The following is a 21,446-nucleotide window of genomic DNA, read 5'->3' on the forward strand; positions in this document are numbered from 1 at the left end:
GTCACACTGTGATAATGCTCTAATTTATCATTGGGAAAACGTTTCAGGCAGCGCGCCTGCCCATCGCCAATGCAATAAGTCACTCAACTCTTTTATAACCAGGTATAAGTGGGTCAATTCAGTGAGAGGGACAAGCGGAGCTCCTAGATAAAACAGCATTAAAGAGCACTTCCACCCACTACAGTTCTTGAGTCTTGTTCTTCTGTCGAGTTGTTGAATTTAACCTCAGGCGAAAAAATAAGAAAATATAAAAAAAACAACAACTTTTTTTCTTACTATAGAGCTGTCAGAGGGATTGCTTTTTCCCGGTGGACCTGTACTTTTCATTGGCATCATTTTGTGGTACTATAAAAAATCAAAACAATGTCAAAAAAGCTATTTTTTTGGTCACCTTACATCACAAAGTGTAATGGCAAGCGATCAAAAAGTCATAAGCACCCCAAAATTGTGCCAATCAAACAGTCATATCCCGCAAAAAATGAGACCCTAAGACAATCGCCCAAAAAATAAAAAAAACTATGGCTCTCAGAATATGGAGACACTAAAACATCATTTTTTTTGTTTCAAAAATACTGTTCTTGTGTAAAACTTAAATAAATAAAGAAAAGTATACAAATTAGGTATTGCCGCGTCCGTAAGAACCTGCTGTATAAAAATATCACATGACCTAACCCCTCAGATGAACACCATAAAAAAAAAAAGTGTGTCAAAAAATGCCGTTTTTTTGGTCACCTTACATAACAAAAAGTGTAATAGCAAGCGATCAAAAAGTCATATGCAAACTAAAATAGTACAGATCAACCGTCATCTCATACCGAAAAAAAATGAGCCACTACATAAGACAGTCACCCAAAAAAATAAAAAAAAATATGGCTTTTACAATATGGAGACACTCGTCCCCATACAGACTCGTTGTTTGCCAGCAGCAGATTGTGATTACACAGCCGGCAAGCGATAATCTATGTGCCTACACAAACAATCGCATTACCAGATCAACAAGTGTTTCGCTTGTTCATTGGGTAATCGGCAGCACCTTTACACTGCCAGATATTCGCTAACATAGCAATTACCTGGTGGATTCTCGGCCCATGTAAAGGGCCCTTAAGGAACGGCTTCAGGGCTACTTTACATACCCTGGTGTGCTCCCGAGGTCCCGGCCACCCATGGAAAACAGCACAGCTGGTAGAAACTGCACATTCGCGGCCACCGCTGCCGTATCACACTGGTGGCCATAACCATAGGCTGCCAATGGTAAACGTAACAAAGAATAAAGTCCAGATATCTGAAAAAGGGTTGAAGATGAGAAATTGAATGATTTTGTAAGTTATTATTTATGCTATTTGAGATTTAATTACAACTGATTGACAACCCATTTAAAACTGTTGCGATTTTTTTTTTACTAAAGATCATTTTTAAGAACCTACCGTATTTTAATCTAAAATGAGTAAAATGCTAATAAAATAAAAATATCCCCAAAGATGTCGATAGCTTTTACGCAAGGCAATCCAGTTCAATGGATTTTTTAATCGAATTTTGGATATTATGAGGATTCTTTTTAACAATACTCTTTAACTATATTTCAGGGATTTTACTTGTTATTTTTAAGTAATTGTCTGAATTAGCTGAATCTTCCAACATAAAGTAAAAAATATATATTTGGATTGTGTTACCCATTAAATAGAAGATAAAAAACTGATTCCTAAAAAGTGATTCACAAGATGGGAATACCCTTTTAAAACCGTTGAAAATTTTTACTAAAGACCATTTTAAAAAAAAAAAAAAAAAACATTTTAACCTAAAATTAGTAAATTGCAATAAAAAAAAATAGCCCTCAAAGATGCCCATAGCGTTTACACACACCAATCCAACTCAAGTTGGATTTTTTTATAGAATTTTTTTTATATATTGAGGAATTTTGTTAACAATACTTTTTAACTTTGAGTCCTACTCTATTTTGGGGATTTTACTTGTTATTTTTCAGTAATTATCTGAATTTTCCAACATAAAGTAAAAAAAAAAATATTTGAACTGTGTTAGCCAGTAAATGGAAGATAAAAAAAACTGAGATTCCTCAGTGATTGATAACTTTTAGCATTAAAAAAAGACAAGATTTTTTGAATCTAGAATTCAGAAAAGTCTTAAAAGCTGTAGGAAAAAAGTAATCCCAATTCTTCATGGAGTGGTAGAAGATCAAGCTCCACTCCTGCATCAGATCTTATTAAATCCAACAGTTTTTCTGTCCCTCTTTCCTCTGTGAGAAGACAACTCAAGAGGTCTTTTGGTCAATTGGCTGTTGCCAAGACCCACAAGATAAAATATAGCTGTAGAACACATAAACTGGACTTCTGAGAGGTAGAAGAAGCCGTTATGGATTGATGAATGTACTGTTTGGAAGTAACAGAACCAGTAAAGTATGTGCACCACCAAAGCAACCATTTCTGCAATCCTCAGGATAGGTCATCGATATCAGATCGGCAGGGGTCCAACTCCCAACAGCCATTCTAGTTAGAAGACACCACTGTGCTGTGCTTGTTAAGCTGCGAGGAGGCCTCGGCTATCACCGGAGCCCCACAGCCTCCTCAAACAGCTTATCGGCAGGGGTGCCCGGTGTCGTGCCCCACTATCCTGAGGATAGGTCATCAATATTAAACACCCAGGAAAACCTATAGAAATTCTGTCTGGAACAATCTATGAAAAAGTAAAAAGAAATCTGTTGACCTTTTTAGGGGAGTTGAATACTTTTGCAAGTCAGTGTATTTCCGTATATTGCTGAATTGTATGTCTTTTATTTAATTAAACTTACTACAACGCAGCTTAGCAACAAATGACTATTTCATTCTTATGACATACATTCATCGAGGAAAGTATTGTTTCTGCTCATCGAGTCGACAGTGGAGTCGTCCTGTTCCTGCATGTTATGTCCTTGGCAGCGTAACCGCCCCAGTCCCGCTTCGTTTCACTTAGCACGTGTGTGCGGAATGTGCAATTGTCACACAATGAAAACCTCATAGATTCATAAAGTCGTGTCATCTGTAGCAAAAAAATAAACAAAAGAAAGGAAATAAAAACACTCATATACAGGGCCGGCTCCAGGTTCATGTGGGCCCTTGGGCGATAAAGTCTCAGTGAGCCCCCTTACACAGTGATAACTCTCTGAGTACAGATAATATAGTAGATGTACCCTGCAGTCCTATGTAACAGCACAGATAACACTAGTGCTAATAATGTGGTAGTGTTACCTGCAGTCCTATGTAAAACCACAGATAACACTAATGCTGATAATGTGGTAGTGTTACCTGCAGTCCTATGTAAAACCACAGATAACACTAGTGTAGATCATGGGGTAGTGTTACCTGCAGTCCTATGTAAAACCACAGATAACACTAGTGTAGATCATGTGGTAGTGTTACCTGTGTCCTTAGTGTGCCTCCCTGTGTCTCTCCCACGTACTCCATGCTGGCGGATCTGCCTCCTCTTCCATCTTCTTCTTCTTGCCCCGCACAGAACGTCCTGATGCAGCTGCGTCAAGACATAGGAACACTGTGGGCATGGTGATGGTGACACACACACACAGCTAGGCCTCACCACACTCCAGCCAGGCACCTCTCCGTACAGGAACACACAGGGTCAATAGTGAGGTGACAGAAAGCGGGGGGAGCAGAGTCACTAGTGGGGTGACTGGAGGAGAGGGGAGCAGGGTCACTAGTGGGGTGACAGGAGGAGGGGGGAGCAGGGTCACTAGTGGGGTGATAGGAGGAGGGGGAGCAGGGTCACTAGTGGGGTGACAGGAGCAGGGGGAGCAGGGTCACTAGTGGGGTGACTGGAGGAGAGGGGAGCAGGGTCACTAGTGGGGTGACAGAAAGCGGGGGGAGCAGAGTCACTAGTGGGGTGACTGGAGGAGAGGGGAGCAGGGTCACTAGTGGGGTGACAGGAGGAGGGGGGAGCAGGGTCACTAGTGGGGTGATAGGAGGAGGGGGAGCAGGGTCACTAGTGGGGTGACAGGAGCAGGGGGAGCAGGGTCACTAGTGGGGTGACTGGAGGAGAGGGGAGCAGGGTCACTAGTGGGGTGACAGAAAGCGGGGGGAGCAGAGTCACTAGTGGGGTGACTGGAGGAGAGGGGAGCAGGGTCACTAGTGGGGTGACAGGAGGAGGGGGGAGCAGGGTCACTAGTGGGGTGACAGGAGGAGGGGGGAGCAGGGTCACTAGTGGGGTGACAGGAGGAGGGGGAGCAGGGTCACTAGTGGGGTGACTGGAGGGTGGAGCAGGGTCACTAGTGGGGTGACAGGAGGACGGGGGAGCAGGGTCACTAGTGGGGTGACAGGAGGAAAGGGAGCAGGGTCACTAGTGGGGTGACAGGAGGAGGGGGAGCAGGGACACTAGTGGGGTGACAGGAGGAGGGGGAGCAGGGTCACCAGAGAGGAGACAGGAGGAGGGGGAGCAGGGTCACCAGAGAGGAGACAGGAGGAAGGGGGAGCAGGGTCACTAGTGAGGAGACAGGAGGAGGGGGGAGCAGGGTCACTAGTGAGGAGACAGGAGGAGGGGGGAGCAGGGTCACTAGTGGGGTGACAGGAGGAGGGGGAGCAGGGTCACTAGTGGGGTGACAGGAGGAGGGGGAGCAGGGTCACTAGTGGGGTGACAGGAGGAGGGGGAGCAGGGTCACTAGTGAGGAGACAGGAGGAGCGGGGAGCAGGGTCACTAGTGGGGAGACAGGAGGAGGGGGGAGCAGGGTCACTAGTGGGGAGACAGGAGGAGGGGGGAGCAGGGTCACTAGTGGCTGACAGGAGGGGGGGCAGGGTCACTAGTGAGGAGACAGGGGGAGGGCGGAGCAGGGTCACTAGTGGGGAGATAGGAGGAGGGGGGAGCAGGGTCACTTGTGGCTGACAGGAGGAGGGGGAGCAGGGTCACTAGTGGGCTGACAGGAGGAGGGGGGAGCAGGGTCACTAGTGGGGGGACAGGAGGAGGGGGAGCAGGGTCACTAGTGGGGTGACAGGAGGAGGGCGGAGCAGGGTCACTAGTGGGGAGATAGGAGGAGGGGGGAGCAGGGTCACTTGTGGCTGACAGGAGGAGGGGGAGCAGGGTCACTAGTGGGCTGACAGGAGGAGGGGGGAGCAGGGTCACTAGTGGGGGGACAGGGGAGCAGGGTCACTAGTGAGGTGACAGGAGGAGGGGGGAGCAGGTCACTAGTGGGCTGACAGGAGGAGGGAGAGCAGGGTCACTAGTGGGGTGACAGGAGGAGGGAGGAACAGGGTCACTAGTGGGGTGACAGGAGGAGGGGGAGCAAAGAACTGTGAGACTGGACAGAACCATGATTGGGGGAGGGGGGATCACTTACTTGAAGACTGACAGGCCGGGCTCCTTAGCTCTCCAGCGGCCCTGTCATGTTTCCAGGGGTCCTTGCGCAGCGCACCATGCATTGCTCTCCTTACTACAGCAGTCAGCCACCCTGGGAGCCTTCCTTCTTCCAGCTCCCGCTGGCTTCCTCTGCTGCAGGGCCTGCTGCTCCGACCAGTGTACTCACGAACGTGCACATGCTCGCTGCGCACTGACGCTCCGCACTCTGCAGGCCTGGAGATCTTTTATGACGGCGGCAGCGCTGCACAGCGCCAGCAACAGTTTGTAAAAATGTTTAAAGGGACCTTGCAAAAACGAGTGGGCCCCCCCAGAAGCAGTGGGCCCCGGCACTTGCCCGGGTTTGCCGGGTGCTGGCGCCGGCCCTGCTCATATAAACCCCATTCAAGGCCTTGACCACCCTCAATCTACACTGTTGCCATGGTTCTGAATATCATATGAATATCATATCTTGTGTAGGAACACACATTGTATGCAAGTTTTTGAGTGTTTTGTATTAAATTTTTTTCTATGTTTTTCATATAATTGTAATTTTTGTGTTAATATTGTATGTAAAAAATGGTAATTCTAACAAAAAATAACCTCTAAAAAACCTCCACATTACCATTAGGGCTCATGCACACGAACGTATTTTCTTTTCATGTTCGTTCCGTGTGCAGAACCATTCATTTCAATGGGTCCGCAAAAAAAAAAAACGGAAGTTACTCCTTGTGCATTCCATTTCCATATGTCTGTTCCACAAAAGAATACAACATGTCCTATTACTGTCCGCATTATGGACAAGAATAGAACTGTTCTATTAGGGGCCAGCTGTTCCGTTCCGCAAAATACGGAATGCACACGGACGTCGTCTGTATTTTTTGCGAATTCGATTTTTGCGGACCGAAAAATGCATACCGTTGTGTGCATGAGGCCTTAATCAAGTTAACAATTCTAATTTTGAAGACACTAGGATTATTTTTGTCAGGCCACTGAAAAAAAGTGTAATACAGACATCCCCCCGACCTACAATACAGTAAAATAACTGCAACAACCCCAAGTAGCGTAACAAAGCCAGCTGTGCACTAAACTGCAGGACTGAACCTCACCTGTAGCGGTTGTCTTTCCCATGTCCTTACTGTGGCTCATGGTACTCAGATGCCTCCAGGACTTCCAGTAGGACTGAATTGCAAAACAACCGGATGGTTGCAGAAATCACATAATTGAAGCACGTGTTAATACTGGCAGAAAACAAGACAATTAAGCTCCCAGCTGGATGAGAGGAACCGAAGGCTGAGGGTCGTGTAAGGATAACATGATCCAGTGATGGCAGCCCTATGGCACACAGGTAGATGGCACATGAATGGCACTGAGCGGAAATTGAGAAATGAGGCAATGCTGAACTGTCCCTATCTGAAACCATCACAGCAACTGCACAGACCAACCCCAGATACAGCAACATACTAAAACTCTGTGGAACTACCAATCCCAATATATATATACACTCACCTAAAGAATTATTAGGAACACCTGTTCTATTTCTCATTAATGCAATTATCTAGTCAACCAATCACATGGCAGTTGCTTCAATGCATTTAGGGGGGTTCTCCTGGTCAAGACAATCTCCTGAACTCCAAACTGAATGTCAGAATGGGAAAGAAAGGTGATTTAAGCAATTTTGAGCGTGGCATGGTTGTTGGTGCCAGACGGGCCGGTCTGAGTATTTCACAATCTGCTCAGTTACTGGGATTTTCACGCACAACCATTTCTAGGGTTTACAAAGAATGGTGTGAAAAGGGAAAAACATCCAGTATGCGGCAGTCCTGTGGGCAAAAATGCCTTGTGGATGCTGGAGGTCAGAGGAGAATGGGCCGACTGATTCAAGCTGATAGAAGAGCAACGTTGACTGAAATAGCCACTCGTTACAACCGAGGTATGCAGCAAAGCATTTGTGAAGCCACAACACGCACAACCTTGAGGCGGATGGGCTACAACAGCAGAAGACCCCACCGGGTACCACTCATCTCCACTACAAATAGGAAAAAGAGGCTACAATTTGCACGAGCTCACCAAAATTGGACTGTTGAAGACTGGAAAAATGTTGCCTGGTCTGATGAGTCTCGATTTCTGTTGAGACATTCAAATGGTAGAGTCTGAATTTGGCGTAAACAGAATGAGAACATGTATCCATCCTCTGATGGCTACTTCCAGCAGGATAATGCACCATGTCACAAAGCTCGAATCATTTCAAATTGGTTTCTTGAACATGACAATGAGTTCACTGTAGTAAAATGGCCCCCACAGTCACCAGATCTCAACCCAATAGAGCATCTTTGGGATGTGGTGGAACGGGAGCTTCGTGCCCTGGATGTGCATCCCTCAAATCTTCATCAACTGCAAGATGCTATCCTATCAATATGGGCCAACATTTCTAAAGAATGCTATCAGCACCTTGTTGAATCAATGCCACGTAGAATTAAGGCAGTTCTGAATGCAAAAGGGGGTCCAACACCGTATTAGTATGGTGTTCCTAATAATTCTTTAGGTGAGTGTGTATATATATATATATATATATATATATAGAAAACTAGAAGTTCAGAATAACAGAATCTGTGAGTAAATGCACATTGCAAACAGTATACTGTCAACCAGACTGAAGTGAGGCTTGGATATACATAGACTCACAATCAGTACTCCATCCTAATCAACCATACGTGGTCAAATGATAGCTAAACTCATATTAAAATACAGGGCAACTACCCAAAGTTAGTAACTAGGTGAACTTGAGGGAACAGATTTAAACATACCGTACATAAGTTTCTGTTGCAGGAACCTCTAGATTTCTGTGGTTGACCTACGGTCCCTGGGCGGCGGTTGCATGTCCCGCTCTCGGCTGTTTCGGCGCCCTTAGGACACAGAGACAGTTAAATGCAGTGGTGAAGCAGGGAGCCGTCCATGACTGATGACTAACAGAGCTCCAAGACTGTGGAATTGTCACATCTGCGGCCTGTGTCCGTCATAAACCTTATTCATTGAACTACTACAACTTTCATTTTTTCCATCAACCCCATTCCCCTCATCTCCTTGCTCTGTTTGCAGTTGCACAGCTGCTTCTAATTGTTAATCATCTTCTGGGCTGCTCTCTCACTCCTTGCCTGAGCTTAGGTTCCTAGTTTAGTAGTTTTACCACTGATGGTATTCTATTCTGCCCGTGTACTGAACTTCTGCCTGTTTAACGACTCTGCCCTGACCTTAGCCTGTCTACTGTACTGACCCTTTGCTGCTTACCCTGACCTTGGATAGTTTTATGGAATTGCAGAAACTCTTGACTGTCTGCGTGTTTACTTACTACGAAAATGATCTAACCCCGGGCATCAGTACTGTGTGGGGGCACCAAGGGGGCATAATCTTATTGCTCAAGCAGAACCTTATTGTTTCCCATAGAGGAAAGTTCTTTAAACATCCCGAGACTACCAGCCATTGGCTGGTGAAGATTAGGGTGTGTGCGCTGGCCCTTTAAGAGGCGTCCTACATGCAGCGTAGGAGAGGCTTTACCGGCAAGCAGCCTCAGCCTGCATGGAGTGACAGAGTGGGCCAACCAGTGGATGGGCGCAGGAGGCAGGCACTGCCATCACTTCATGTAGAAAAAGTAGAATAATAGTATCCTTTTAAAATAATGATTTTATATTTCATGGTAGTTTACATTGCATTTATTGTTTGTTGTATGTATTTTATTGTTTATAGTACGTTGATATTTATATTATAATTAATTTTTGTAAGTGTTTTCAATTTTTTTTACCCTTTATTTTATTGTTTGTTAGTCATCAGTTATGTTTGGCTTCATTGTGTGTATTTTTTTTTGCTTATTGTTTGTTACTCTTTTTTTGCGCCTTTTATATTTTTAGGTCTTTTTAATACACTGATTATTGTACATTGTGAATGTTCCAGACAGTACAGTATGACATGTTCCTGAACAGTGCCGATCAGACTTGTTTTCTGCATTGTACTGGTAACATTAGTGCTTTTCAATCATTTCTTAGTATGCCCTTTGTTCCACTTGCACTTTTGTTCTCTTACTCCGTGGGTGTGTTTTACAACACTGCTAATACTTGATAAAATGCAATTTTATGTGTTTTTTTGTGTTCAGTATTTGCAGTCTTGACTCTTGAAAATAATCATCAAAGCAGGGGGACCATTTAAGTCAATGTGAGAGTCTTCTGAATTACTTTTAATTGATTCAGTTAATATAACAATGAGATTAGGTGAAAAGTGACGCTGAATACAATGATTGAATCGATAAAAGAGTACACAGGGCTTCGTCTTAAAGGGGTTGTTTCACTTAAAGGCCTTTTAGACCGCATGATTGTCAGCAAATTATCAGGACCTCAGCGGGCACCATAACCACGGGGGTTCTGCTGTTTTAAAAAAGTAATGTCTGTGATCGGCGATAATGCTGATTGCAGACATTTATCCCTTCAGATGCCATGATCAATTGTGACCACGACATTTGAGAGCGGGAAACCTGGGAGTGATACGCTGCTGGGGCTCGATCGCCCCCCCCCCCGTGTGGTGATCGGGGTAGCCATTGGTTCACTCTGAAAGCCCTGGTCTCTCCTATGGAGCACTGCAGGTGGAACACAGCAAATCTGCTAAGAATTGCATTAGCAATCCAGTGCAATGCGTTGTAGAAGCAAGCTAATAATTGCTTGTTATAGTCATCTAGGGTGACTTAAAAAAGTTTAAAAAAAAATAAAAAATTTCCTCCCAAAAAAAATTTGAAAAAAAAAGTGATATAAAATTCACAGACACACCAAAATGATATCAATAAAAAGTACTGATCAGCTCACGAAAAAATGAGTTACTACACAGCTCTGTAGGCATAACTAAAAAAAAGTTATCGGTGTCAGAATATAGCGCTAAAAAAAGAAAATTTTAATATTTTTTTTTTCAGTATTAAAACACAAGAAAACTACATATAAATGTGTTATTGTTGTAATCGTACTGACCCAGAGAATGAACGGTCAGTTTTACCGCACAGGGAACGCTGTAAAAAAAAAATAATCCAGAAAACTGTGGTGGAATTGCAGCTTTTTCACAATTTCCCAATTTTTTTTCCAGCTTCCCACTACTTCGGATGCAGCAGTAAATGGTGCCATTAAAAAGAACCACTTGTAAGGCAAAAAAACAAGCCCTTATATGGCTATGTGAATGGACAAATAAAAAAGTTATGGCTGTGGGAAAGCAGAAAGCAAAAAATGAAAATTCTAAAAAATTAAAATAATTGCAGTGTTGAAGTGCTGAAGGGGTTAATATGACCTTTCACCTTCAGCAACCTCCTTAGAGGAAAGTGTGACCAGCTATAGCTCAGACCAGACCCATGGAGATTGGATGGCTTTAAAAGGGGTTGTGGGACTGCTCCTCCTCTCTCCTCCCTCTCTTTGCACAGCGACCTCTGCACAGAGCATGCTCAATACTTTCTCACATAGAAGTCAACAGAATTCTGCTTAGAGCAGTTGTCACTTCCCTTCCCCCACGCCCCTTGCCAGCTTATACGAATTGCAGTATCCAACAAGGAGCAAAATTAAGCAAGCTCATCCCAAGGTACAGAAAATATGAAATATGTACCGTACTTCATCCTGAGGCATATATAGGAGATAGTGGGGCCCAGCAGATGAGCCCTTATATATAACGATGGGCTTGGCCCCTTTCTCCTTTGCAGTGTTGCCCCTTTGTGTTAAACATTATGTCTTTCCCATCAGGCTTTTATTCTGTTATGCTCAGCGTTGCCCCCTGCAGGGCAGAGGTAAGAGGCGGGTGACAACTGTTCTGAGCACATTTCTGCCTCACAAAACTGGTAGTCAATTTTCAAGCGCCTTCTGCCATTGACCTCACGACGTTGAATTTTCTAACAGTAACTTATCTGTTTTTCCAGGCATGGGCTGCTTCTGGGGGGCAGAAAGAAAGTTCTGGAAGCAGAAAGGAGTCTACTCTACTCAGGTCGGTTTTGCTGGAGGTCATACTCCCAACCCTACTTATCAAGAAGTCTGTACAGGTACGTTTATTAGAATAATAGCCATTCATGTCTGTAGGTGTGGTCGTCCAATACTTGAAACCGTTGCCCCACATTTCCTAGGTGGCATGGGTGGGTACGGTACCACCCATAGTAAATCGGTTCAGCCATACACATCTTCTCTATCGAAAAGTGGACAACTCTTTAATTAATGTTAATATTAGAAATGGATTTTTGAATGGAAATGTGGATTTCTTTGGAGGACATACTGCTGCATTATGAAGACCCTGTACAGCTCCATTTTTTGGAAGTATTACTTCTAAGGATAGAAATCCTTCAGAATACGACCTCCTGTGGAGCACGTATTCCTCAGTATAAAATCTCTCTTCTAAGGAGCCCAGGACGCCCCATACACTTCTCAGAGCATCTTGTAAGCCATAATACTGCATGTGCTTTATTCAGATGTCTCCTAAGAGACGACCCCCACGGTGATCATCAAAGTCCCGCATCTACTGGGGGGAAGTTGCGACAAGACAGGCAGATGAATGGCCAGCCTTGTAATTATTATTATTCTTATGTATTCATTCCATGGCGCTGTACGTATGATAAGCGGTGCACATAGATAATACAAAACAAGTACAAAAAGCATGAACAATGTACAAACTGGTACAGAAGAAGAGAGGACCCTGCCCGCAAGGGCTTACAATCTACAAGGGATCGGGAAGGATACAGTAGGTAAGTGAAGAAGCTGCTCAAACAGCGGTATAGTTGTAGCAGGATTACTGTAGGTTGTAGGCTTGTCTGAAGAGGGGGGTTCCCAGGTTTCTTTTGAAGGTTTTCATGGTAGTTGAGCGTCTGATATGTTGGGCAGAGAGTTCCACAGTACGGGAGATACACAGGAGAAATCTTTTTTGGGAGAGCAGATAAGAGGAGAGTAGAGAAGGAGGTCTTGTGAGGATTGGAGATTATGTGTGGGAAGGTACAAGGAGATCTGGTCACAGGTGTATGGAGGAGACCGGTTGTGGATGGTCTTGTAGTCATAGTGTTTTGTACTGGATTCTTTGGACAACGGAGAGCCAGTATAGGGATTGGCAGAGAGGAGAGGCAGAGGAGTAACGGGGAGAGAGGTGGATTAGTCGGGCAGCAGATTCGAGGATAGATTGGAGGGGTGTGAGTGAGCGTGCTAGATAGGAAGCCGCTGAAGAGGATGTTGCTGTAGTCTAGGTGGGAGATGATGAGGGCATATACAAGCATCTTTGCAGACTTCTGGTCCAGGAATGTGTGGATACGAGAAATATTTTTCAGTTTGAGGTGGCAGGAGGTGGAAAGGGCTTGGATGTGTGGTTTGAAGGAAAGAGCAGAATCATAGGTTGCCCTAAGACAGCGGACCTGTGCGACTGGGGACAGCGTGCAGCCATTGACTAGATTTATTGGGTGGGCTCGTCTTTATACATCTTGAGTCCGCCAGAATGGGAGCCACTCTTTCAGAGGAGTTCCCTATTCTCGCTAATGGTGCTGGTCTTGAGTAGAGGCCCCATTGGACTTCCATAGTTCTCAAATAGACCATATGGGCAGAGGCTGTATACATTCAATTATCCCTTTAAGTAACAGTTTCAGTTTATGTCATTATTAATGGACTCCATTAAAAGAGCATCTGTCATCAGGATCAACCCATTTAAACCAGGCATAATGCCTGGTAGGGTTGATCCTGAAAGGTAGTATGATATCTTAAGAGGAGTTCCAAGCTTCATTGCATAATATACCATAACATATAAGTGAGAGGTGAGTACATAATACATGAATTTATCAAATCGATAGTTACAGTGAGGCCTGCTTCAGGGCCTGTTATTCAGAGAGCATCCGGAGCATCAGAGTCCACAATTCGGCAAGATACTACGGTCTGGACTCCCCCGACACAGAGTACATATGTAGAGGGTGTAGGGTCTGGGAAGAAGAGCACCATTCCCCCCATACTTTTTGAAACTTCTGCGGACACTTTCTGTGTATGTAAACTACTTTTTCCATGGAAATTGCATGGTTGACCAGTGCCTTCCACTGACTAACTGTAGGTATCGTGTCAGCCATCCACCTCAGAGCTACCGCTTTCCTAGCTAGGAACAGGGCCTCCCCCAGAAACACTCTCTGATAGTGCGTCCACTGCTCGTCATCTAACACTCCAAGGATACATATTTTGGGGCACACTGGTATCGGAGCAGGAACCATTACCGATAGGGCATCTACCACACTCCTCCAAAAGGCCTGCAAGTGATCACATTCCCAAATTAGATGCCAGAAGTCCACCCCGGTTTTGTGACACCTGTGACATCTGCTGTGGGACAATCTTCCCATTTTGTACAATCTGGTGGGAGACAGGTAGCTTCTGTGCAGTATAAACAACTGAGTGAGCCTATTATTAATCGATGGGAGGACCCTAGTAGGAGTCAGCAGGGCCTCCTCCCAGTCCTCCGCTGTAAGTGTAGGTATGGAGGCTTTCCACCTCTCCTCCACCTCTGGAGTAACATACGGCCTCCCAGTATGTATACAGCACAGATATGATCCCCCTGGGATCTCAGCACGCCTATCAAGGGATATTTGGAGATGCTGCGGCCCGCACCACGGAACTGGGCTCCGAGGGCATGTCTCAATTGGAGATAGCGGTAAAAGAGAGTGTGAGGTATCCCAAACCTCTCCTGGATCTGCTGAAAGGAGCGCAAAGTGGAGCGGCATCAGGCACATCTTTATATGAATTCAATTTGGCAGCTTTCCACACCTGGTTGGCCAGTTTGTGAGTAGGGAGTAATCTCCCAGGTACTGAACTTGGAGACTAACACCGGCCATAAGGTGGTCAAGTGGAGGTACTCTTTTAACCAATACTCCGGTCCCGGTAAGTCCCCCAGTGTTACCCATGAGGTTATATACTTCAACTGACCAGCAATGTAATACAAGAAAAAGTCAGGCAGCTGAAGCTTAGATCTTTGCAGTACACTAAGGGAAAGCTTCCTTCTAACCCTACCCCAAACAAAAGCAGCTGTTAATGAGTGCAAGCGGTCGAAGAAGGCTCTGGGTACAGGTGCACATGCATGCGCCAGGAGGTAAAGACCCTTTGGAAGTAGTATCATCTTGACTAAGTTTAATCTTCCCATTACTGATAGCAGCAAGGACTTCCACGTTTTAAACTTATCCATAAACAGTATCTCTAAGGGGTCTATATTCCTAGCCAGTGACGTGGAAGGATCCAGGGTATTTAAAATTGTCCACCACAGGCAGATTGTGAAACCTTGACGGCCAGTCATGTGACCATAGAGGCATAATAGCAGATTTCGTCCAGTTTATGTGTAAGCCCGAGTAAGTGCCAAACTTCTCTATCACGGCTATCGCACTTGGGAGAGTACGCTCAGGCTCAGCCATAAACAGGAGGAGATGATCAGCATATAGGCCTATTTTTTCTTCCCTGCTCCCCAGAGATACCCCCAAGTAGGACTCATCCTGTCTAATCCTCAAGGCCAGATGTTCTATCGCCACCGCGAATAACAGTGGGGATAGGGGGCAACCTTGCCTGGTGCCCCTGTGGAGCGTAAAGGATTCAGATTGAGTTCCGTTAATAAGTATATTAGCTGTAGGTCTCTGATATAAGATTTCAACCCATCTCACAAACTTAGGTCCAAAACCAAAGTCTTCCAAGATCTGCAGCAGGAAGGGCCATTCTACGGAGTCGAAGGCCTTGGCTGTGTCAAGGGACGCCAAGGGCCAGCGTCTCCCCTCCGCCATCCCTATCTGTGCCACAACCTGTGCTCTTCTAACATTATTAGAAGTTGTTCTGCCCAGAATGAATCCTGCCTGTTCCTGGTGTACAATGGAGGTTATAACCTTGTTTAGACGGGTAGCAAGGAGCCTAGTTAAAATCTTGTAGTCTAAATTTAATAGTGAAATCGGCCAATAAGAGCCACATTCACTCGGGTCTTTATCTGGTTTCAGAATTACTACAATGGTAACGTCGTATAAGGTTTCAGGTAGTTGGTGTCGCTGATGGGATGCTGAGTAGAGTTTAAGGAGTTGGGGTCCTAGTATCTCTATGTATCTGGAATACACCTCCACGGGGATCCTGTCAGGGCCCGGCGCCTTCCCAGCAGGCAGCTCCTTCACAGCCAACTGGATCTCCTCCAGAGTTATATCTATATCTAGCAGGTTTCTGGCCTCCGCACTCAGGGAGTGAGAGACCTCAGCTATATTGAGCAGTATATTGTGCCGCAGAGCTGTACAGAGACTGGTAGAAACGACTAAAGCTGTTCAGGATACCGTCCACTGAGTACACTACCTGGCCCCCTGAACTCTGTATACGTATGACTGGGGGTGACATTTGATTAGTCTTGGCTATATGGGCAAGGAGCCTTCCTGCTCCATCCCCAGACTCAAAGGACTGTTTCTTCATAAAGAACATCCTACGCTCGCTCTTTTCCTTAAGGTGCATCATGTATGATCTACCTCTAGTCATCCACTCTATCCTATTCACCTCCGAGGGGTCAGAGCAAAACGAAGCCTCAGCTTCCCTACATTTTACATGTAACTCCATCTCCTGGCGCACAGAATCCTTTTTGACATAGGAGATAGAGGATTTTAAGCAGCCTCTCAGGTAGGCTTTTAAGGTGTCCCAGAGAATCAAATCATCCGTCTCTTCACCCTGCATTTCTAGAAATACTTGGAGCTGATCAGGGACTCTGTCATTAGGGGTCATCAGAGAGAGCCAGAACAGGGGCGTGGTCTGAAGGACCCTGCGGTTCATACTGAATACCATCCAGATCAGTGTAGACTGCAGCATTGCCCAGTAAATAATCGATCCTAGATAGCGCGCCTCTAGTGGGTGTAAAACAGGAGTACTCCCTCTGTTGCGGATTTCTAAGTCTCCACATGTCCAGCCAGCCCATCTCCGTAGCAAGTCTATACAGAGTAGTAACGGGAAAAGATCCGTCCACTCTCGCCCCGGCTGGGTGGTATCTATGCAGGCTCTCCTGCATTACCATATTAAAATCTCCCATTATAGCATAGGGAGCATTGTTGATAAACCCATATGCAAAGATGTACTGCCCCTCAGGATCTGCCACAGATTGCTGAACCTCCCACTTAAGACTCCTGTGAACAAGAATGGCCACTCCCCTAGAGTGTGAAGTTCCATACGCCTGCAGAGACCACTGCACCCATGGTTTAATGAGTCTACTCCCGGTGTCAGACGTCAAGTGAGTTTCCTGTAGTCCCAGAACGGGAGGGCTATACCTTCTTATATGCGAAAATACAGCTATCCTCTTGTTCGGAGCCCCCAAGCCTCTCACATTCCAGGACAGTACGGTTAGGGACCCCATGAGAAATGCACAAAGTTCCCACCTGGGTATAGCAGAGCCTCAGGGTAAGGTTGCATGCAGTTAACTAACAACCATTGATACACGCCAGTGCAAACATTATTTTGGTTGTTCTGTGGCAAAGTGTTCGGGGACCTGCACGGGATAGTAGTTGTTAAGCCCATGCAGGTGGCCTAACGTTCCCCGTACATATAAAGTGAATGGGCTGCGGAGACAGAGGAATAGAAATGGATGTAAAACATGAACACCAAGTTCCCCCCTCAGGCTACATCCTTAAACAACACTATCAAGCCGATGGGCCGCAGAGGCCTGGAAGCAAAGTGTCCCACATTGTACTAAAAATATGCATATGTACAGTGGCAAGGCTCCCACATGGCACCTCGCGGTGCTTTGATATACTTGCGGTGTCGGCCAGAGCAACAGTATCAGCGCGGTCTCGGGCGCCTAGAGATCCAGTCCTCCGCTTCCTTAGGGTCAGTGAAAAAGACTGACCGGTCGCCGTCTATCACGCGAAGGTGCGCTGGGTAGACCATTGAGTACTGCAAATTCAGCTCTCGGAGGCGTCTTTTGGCCTGGGATGAAAGTGGCCCTCTTCTTTTGCAATTCCGCAGAAAAGTCAGGGAACAGTGAAACATTTGCGTTGTCATGCGTAATCACCCCCTTGTTCCTTGCTTGGCTAAGTATAAGGTCCCGGTCTTTCCAGTTGAGTAAGCGGGCTAGTAAAGGCCGCGGCGGAGCTCCCGGGGGAGGTTAGAAACATAGAAACATAGAATGTGTCGGCAGATAAGAACCATTTGGCCCATCTAGTCTGCCCAATATATCTGAATACTATGAATAGCCCTTGGCCCTATCTTATATGAAGGATAGCCTTATGCCTATCCCATGCATGCTTAAACTCCTTCACTGTATTTGCAGCTACCACTTCTGCAGGAAGGCTATTCCATGCATCCACTACTCTCTCAGTAAAGTAATACTTCCTGGTATTACTTTTAAACCTTTGCCCCTCTAATTTAAAACTGTGTCCTCTTGTGGTAGTTTTTCTTCTTTTAAATATGCTCTCCTCCTTTACCGAGTTGATTCCCTTTATGTATTTAAAAGTTTCTATCATATCCCCTCTGTCTCTTCTTTCTTCCAAGCTATACATGTTAAGGTCCTTTAACCTTTCCTGGTAAGTTTTATCCTGCAATCCATGTACTAGTTTAGTAGCTCTTCTCTGAACTCTCTCTAGAGTATCTATATCCTTCTGGAGATATGGTCTCCAGTACTGAGCACAATACTCCAAGTGAGGTCTCACCAGTGTTCTGTACAGCGGCATAAGCACTTCACTCTTTCTACTGCTTATACCTCTCCCTATACATCCAAGCATTCTGCTGGTATTTCGTGCTGCCCTATTACATTGTCTTCCCACCTTTAAGTCTTCTGAAATAATTACTCCTAAATCCCTTTCCTCAGATACTGAGGTCAGGACTGTGTCAAATATTCTATATTCTGCCCTTGGGTTTTTACGCCCCAGGTGCATTATCTTGCACTTATCCACATTAAATTTCAGTTTCCAGAGTTCTGACCATTCTTCTACTTTTCCCAAATCCTTTTCCATTTGGCGTTTCCCTCCAGGAACATCAACCCTGTTACATATCTTTGTGTCATCAGCAAAAAGACAAACCTTACCATCGAGGCCTTTTGCAATATCACTTATGAAGATATTAAACAAAATTGGTCCCAGTACAGATCCCTGTGGAACCCCACAGGTAACATGACCTTGTTTTGAATGTTCTCCATTGACTACAACCCTTTGTTGTCTGTCACTCAGCCACTGCCTAATCCACTCAACAATATGGGAGTCCATGCTCAATGACTGCAGTTTATTGATAAGTCTTTTATGTGGGACAGTGTCAAAAGCCTTACTAAAATCTAGATATGCGATGTCTACTGCACCTCCACCGTCTATTATTTTAGTCACCCAGTCAAAAAAATCTATAAGATTTGTTTGACATGATCTCCCTGAAGTAAACCCATGTTGTTTTTCATCTTGCAATCCATGGGATTTTAGATGTTCCACAATCCTATCCTTTAATAGGGTTTCCATTAATTTGCCTACTATTGATGTCAGACTCACTGGTCTATAGTTGCTTGATTCCTCCCTACTACCTTTCTTGTGAATGGGCACGACATTTGCCAATTTCCAATCTTCCGGGACGACTCCTGTTACTAATGATTGGTTAAATAAATCTGTTAACGGTTTTGCCAGCTCACCACTAAGCTCTTTTAATAATTTTGGGTGTATCTCATCAGGCCCCTGTGACTTATTTGTCTTCACCTTAGACAGCAAACTTAGAACATCTTCCTCTGTAAAGATACATGCATCAAACGATTTATTAGTCATCCTTTCTAGTGGAGGTCCTTCTCCTTTTTCTTTTGTAAAAACTGAACAGAAGTATTCATTAAGGCAGTCGGCTAGCCCTTTATTCTCTTCTACATACCTTCCGTCCTTTGTTTTTAATTTAGTTATTCCTTGTTTTAATTTCCTTTTTTCATTTATATATCTGAAGAATGTCTTATCCCCTTTTTTCATAGACTGAGCTAGTTTTTCTTCTGCCTGCGCTTTAGAAGTTCTTATAACTTGCTTGGCCTCTCTCTGCCTAATCTTGTAGATTTCCTTATCTTCATTGCTCTGGGTTTTTTATAATTACAAAATGCTAGCTTTTTATTTTTAATGATTTGGGCCACTTCTGCTGAGTACCACAGTGGTCTCTTCCTTTTTTTGCTTTTACTGACAAGTCTAATGCAATTTTCTGTTGCCTTCAATAATGCACCTTTTAAGTAGTCCCATTTCTCCTGGACTCCATGTAATCCGTTCCAGTCTGATAAGGACTCATTTATGACTAGGTTGTCTGGCAGGGACCCTGTGTGCTCTTTCAACTGCATACGCTGTGGAAAATGCGGCACCAGGGAATTGGGCCTTGAACCACTGCTCCAAGAAGTTGGCAGGGTCCCGGCCCTCTGCTCTTTCGGGGATGCCTAGGATCCTCACGTTGTTGCGCCGGGCCCTGTTCCCCAGGTCATCGCATTTCTGCCGCCACAAACCGAGACCGCTCGACTTCCTGCAGTCTCGAATCAAGTGGTCTGGTAGAGTCCTCTAGAGCTGAGACACGGTCCTCAGTCTGTCTCACTCTCTCCCTCAGCTGCTGTACATCCTGCCGCAGCAGTACCAGGTCCACCCGCACCTCTTAAATTTTACAGGTAAGTGAGGACTGGCAGGAGGAGATCGCTATCAGGAGCTGTTCTGATACCGCTTTCAGGGTGATTTCAGGCTCTCCAGCATCCTCAGGCTCCACATGCTGTGCGGCTTGACCGCGCGTGACTGCTGCACGTGGAGTGGCGGGAGCTGTGGCGCCATGTTGATTCTCTTGCCGGGCAGACTCTTTAAGTTTGTCAGCCGCGGTTTGCGCCTTGCTGGGCCCATCTCGTGCTGCCTGGGCTTCCTCCTTCTCCTCTGCCCTTGCCACTCAGAGTTTGGAGTAGGCAGCTTGGCAGGATTAGTCAGGATTCTGTACAGGGAACGGAGCAGCTCTTAAGTGCGTGCGCTCATGTCGGCAGTCAGCCACGCCCCCCAGGGCCAAGCATCTTACCTGGCCCAGTAATCTCACTCAGGTACCATAGTCTACACTATTGGCGCATGCGCAGTGCATCTGCCTATGTTTCCCCAGCAGCGCCAATGATGTCATCCTACACTCTAAAAAAGCCAAGAGTCTCCTCTCCTGGGTCATTGACACACGTGCAGTAGTCAACTGCGCCAATAGTGTAGACTATGGTTTAGGAGAAAGATTACAGGGCCAGTGAGATGTCTGGCCTTGTCATTCAAGAGGACCGGGGGAGTAGCAAGAGGTACAAGGCAGAGGAGCTCTGACATTGAATGAATTAATTCCCCTACCCTGGCCACCCTGGCCAAGAGAAGTCCCTTCCATCTCACTATGGGAATGAGCAACGACGACCCCTCTGCCCTCCACAAAATAATGATCCAGATTATGTTCGTATATTGCACCTCAGATGTCATCTTTCATACATAGGCATCATTTGTTGGGTTGGAACATTTTTTCTTACTGCATTCATTTTTCACGATTGAGTCTTCTCCTTTCTGTCAGAAAACAAAATCTCTGTGCTATAAATGCCATACTCCCATATCTGGATGCTTTGTCTCTTCCCTTTTTGTGGATGGGCAGCAGCTCATCTCATGTGACCATCAAGCGCCTGCCTCTCCCAATCAGCTCTTGTTAACCCCTTCCTCCCTGCGATTCCACTAATAAATATCACTGTGCTATGTAATACGTCCCCCCGCACCACCCCAAAACGTCCTTCTCCCCTGTCTAGAGAGAGATGGTGCTATCTATTCCTATGAATTTAGAGGTAAGGATGAATGAATGAAATATGTCTGGGAGCAGGGAAGCTACTGAGGAGGAACCCATTGTTTTGGTGCTTATTTTTGCATATTTCCTCCAAAAACACTAATGTATATGTACCTGAATTAAAAAAAAAAAAAACAAAGCCCTATGTAATTGGAAAAAGAAAAAGTTATGGCTTTTGGCGTCCAAATACCATAAAAAGAACAATAGTATCCTAAAATAGGAAAAGAAGCCTTTCTTTCCCCGCATTGGTGCTCCCCGCCAGTCTTTTTCGCCTCGCTGTATCTATGTGTTCTCTAATCGACGACCACATAGAGATTGGAGAGGTGGGAAAGCCTTCTTTTGTTATTCTAGAAC

General features: G+C 45.3%; 1 protein-coding gene across 1 annotated transcript in view; it reads left to right on the forward strand.

The window, feature by feature from the left end:
• Nucleotides 1–21,446, forward strand: part of MSRA (methionine sulfoxide reductase A) — a 284,243-nt gene that overhangs the window by 138,659 nt on the left and 124,138 nt on the right. Inside the window, exon 4 of the mRNA XM_040427165.1 lies at nucleotides 11,261–11,380. Coding sequence (XP_040283099.1) covers nucleotides 11,261–11,380 — 120 coding nt within the window. The remainder of the gene's footprint in view (nucleotides 1–11,260; nucleotides 11,381–21,446) is intronic.

This window comes from Bufo bufo, chromosome 4 (genome assembly GCF_905171765.1).
Source record: "Bufo bufo chromosome 4, aBufBuf1.1, whole genome shotgun sequence".
NCBI classification, from domain to species: Eukaryota; Metazoa; Chordata; class Amphibia; order Anura; family Bufonidae; genus Bufo; species Bufo bufo.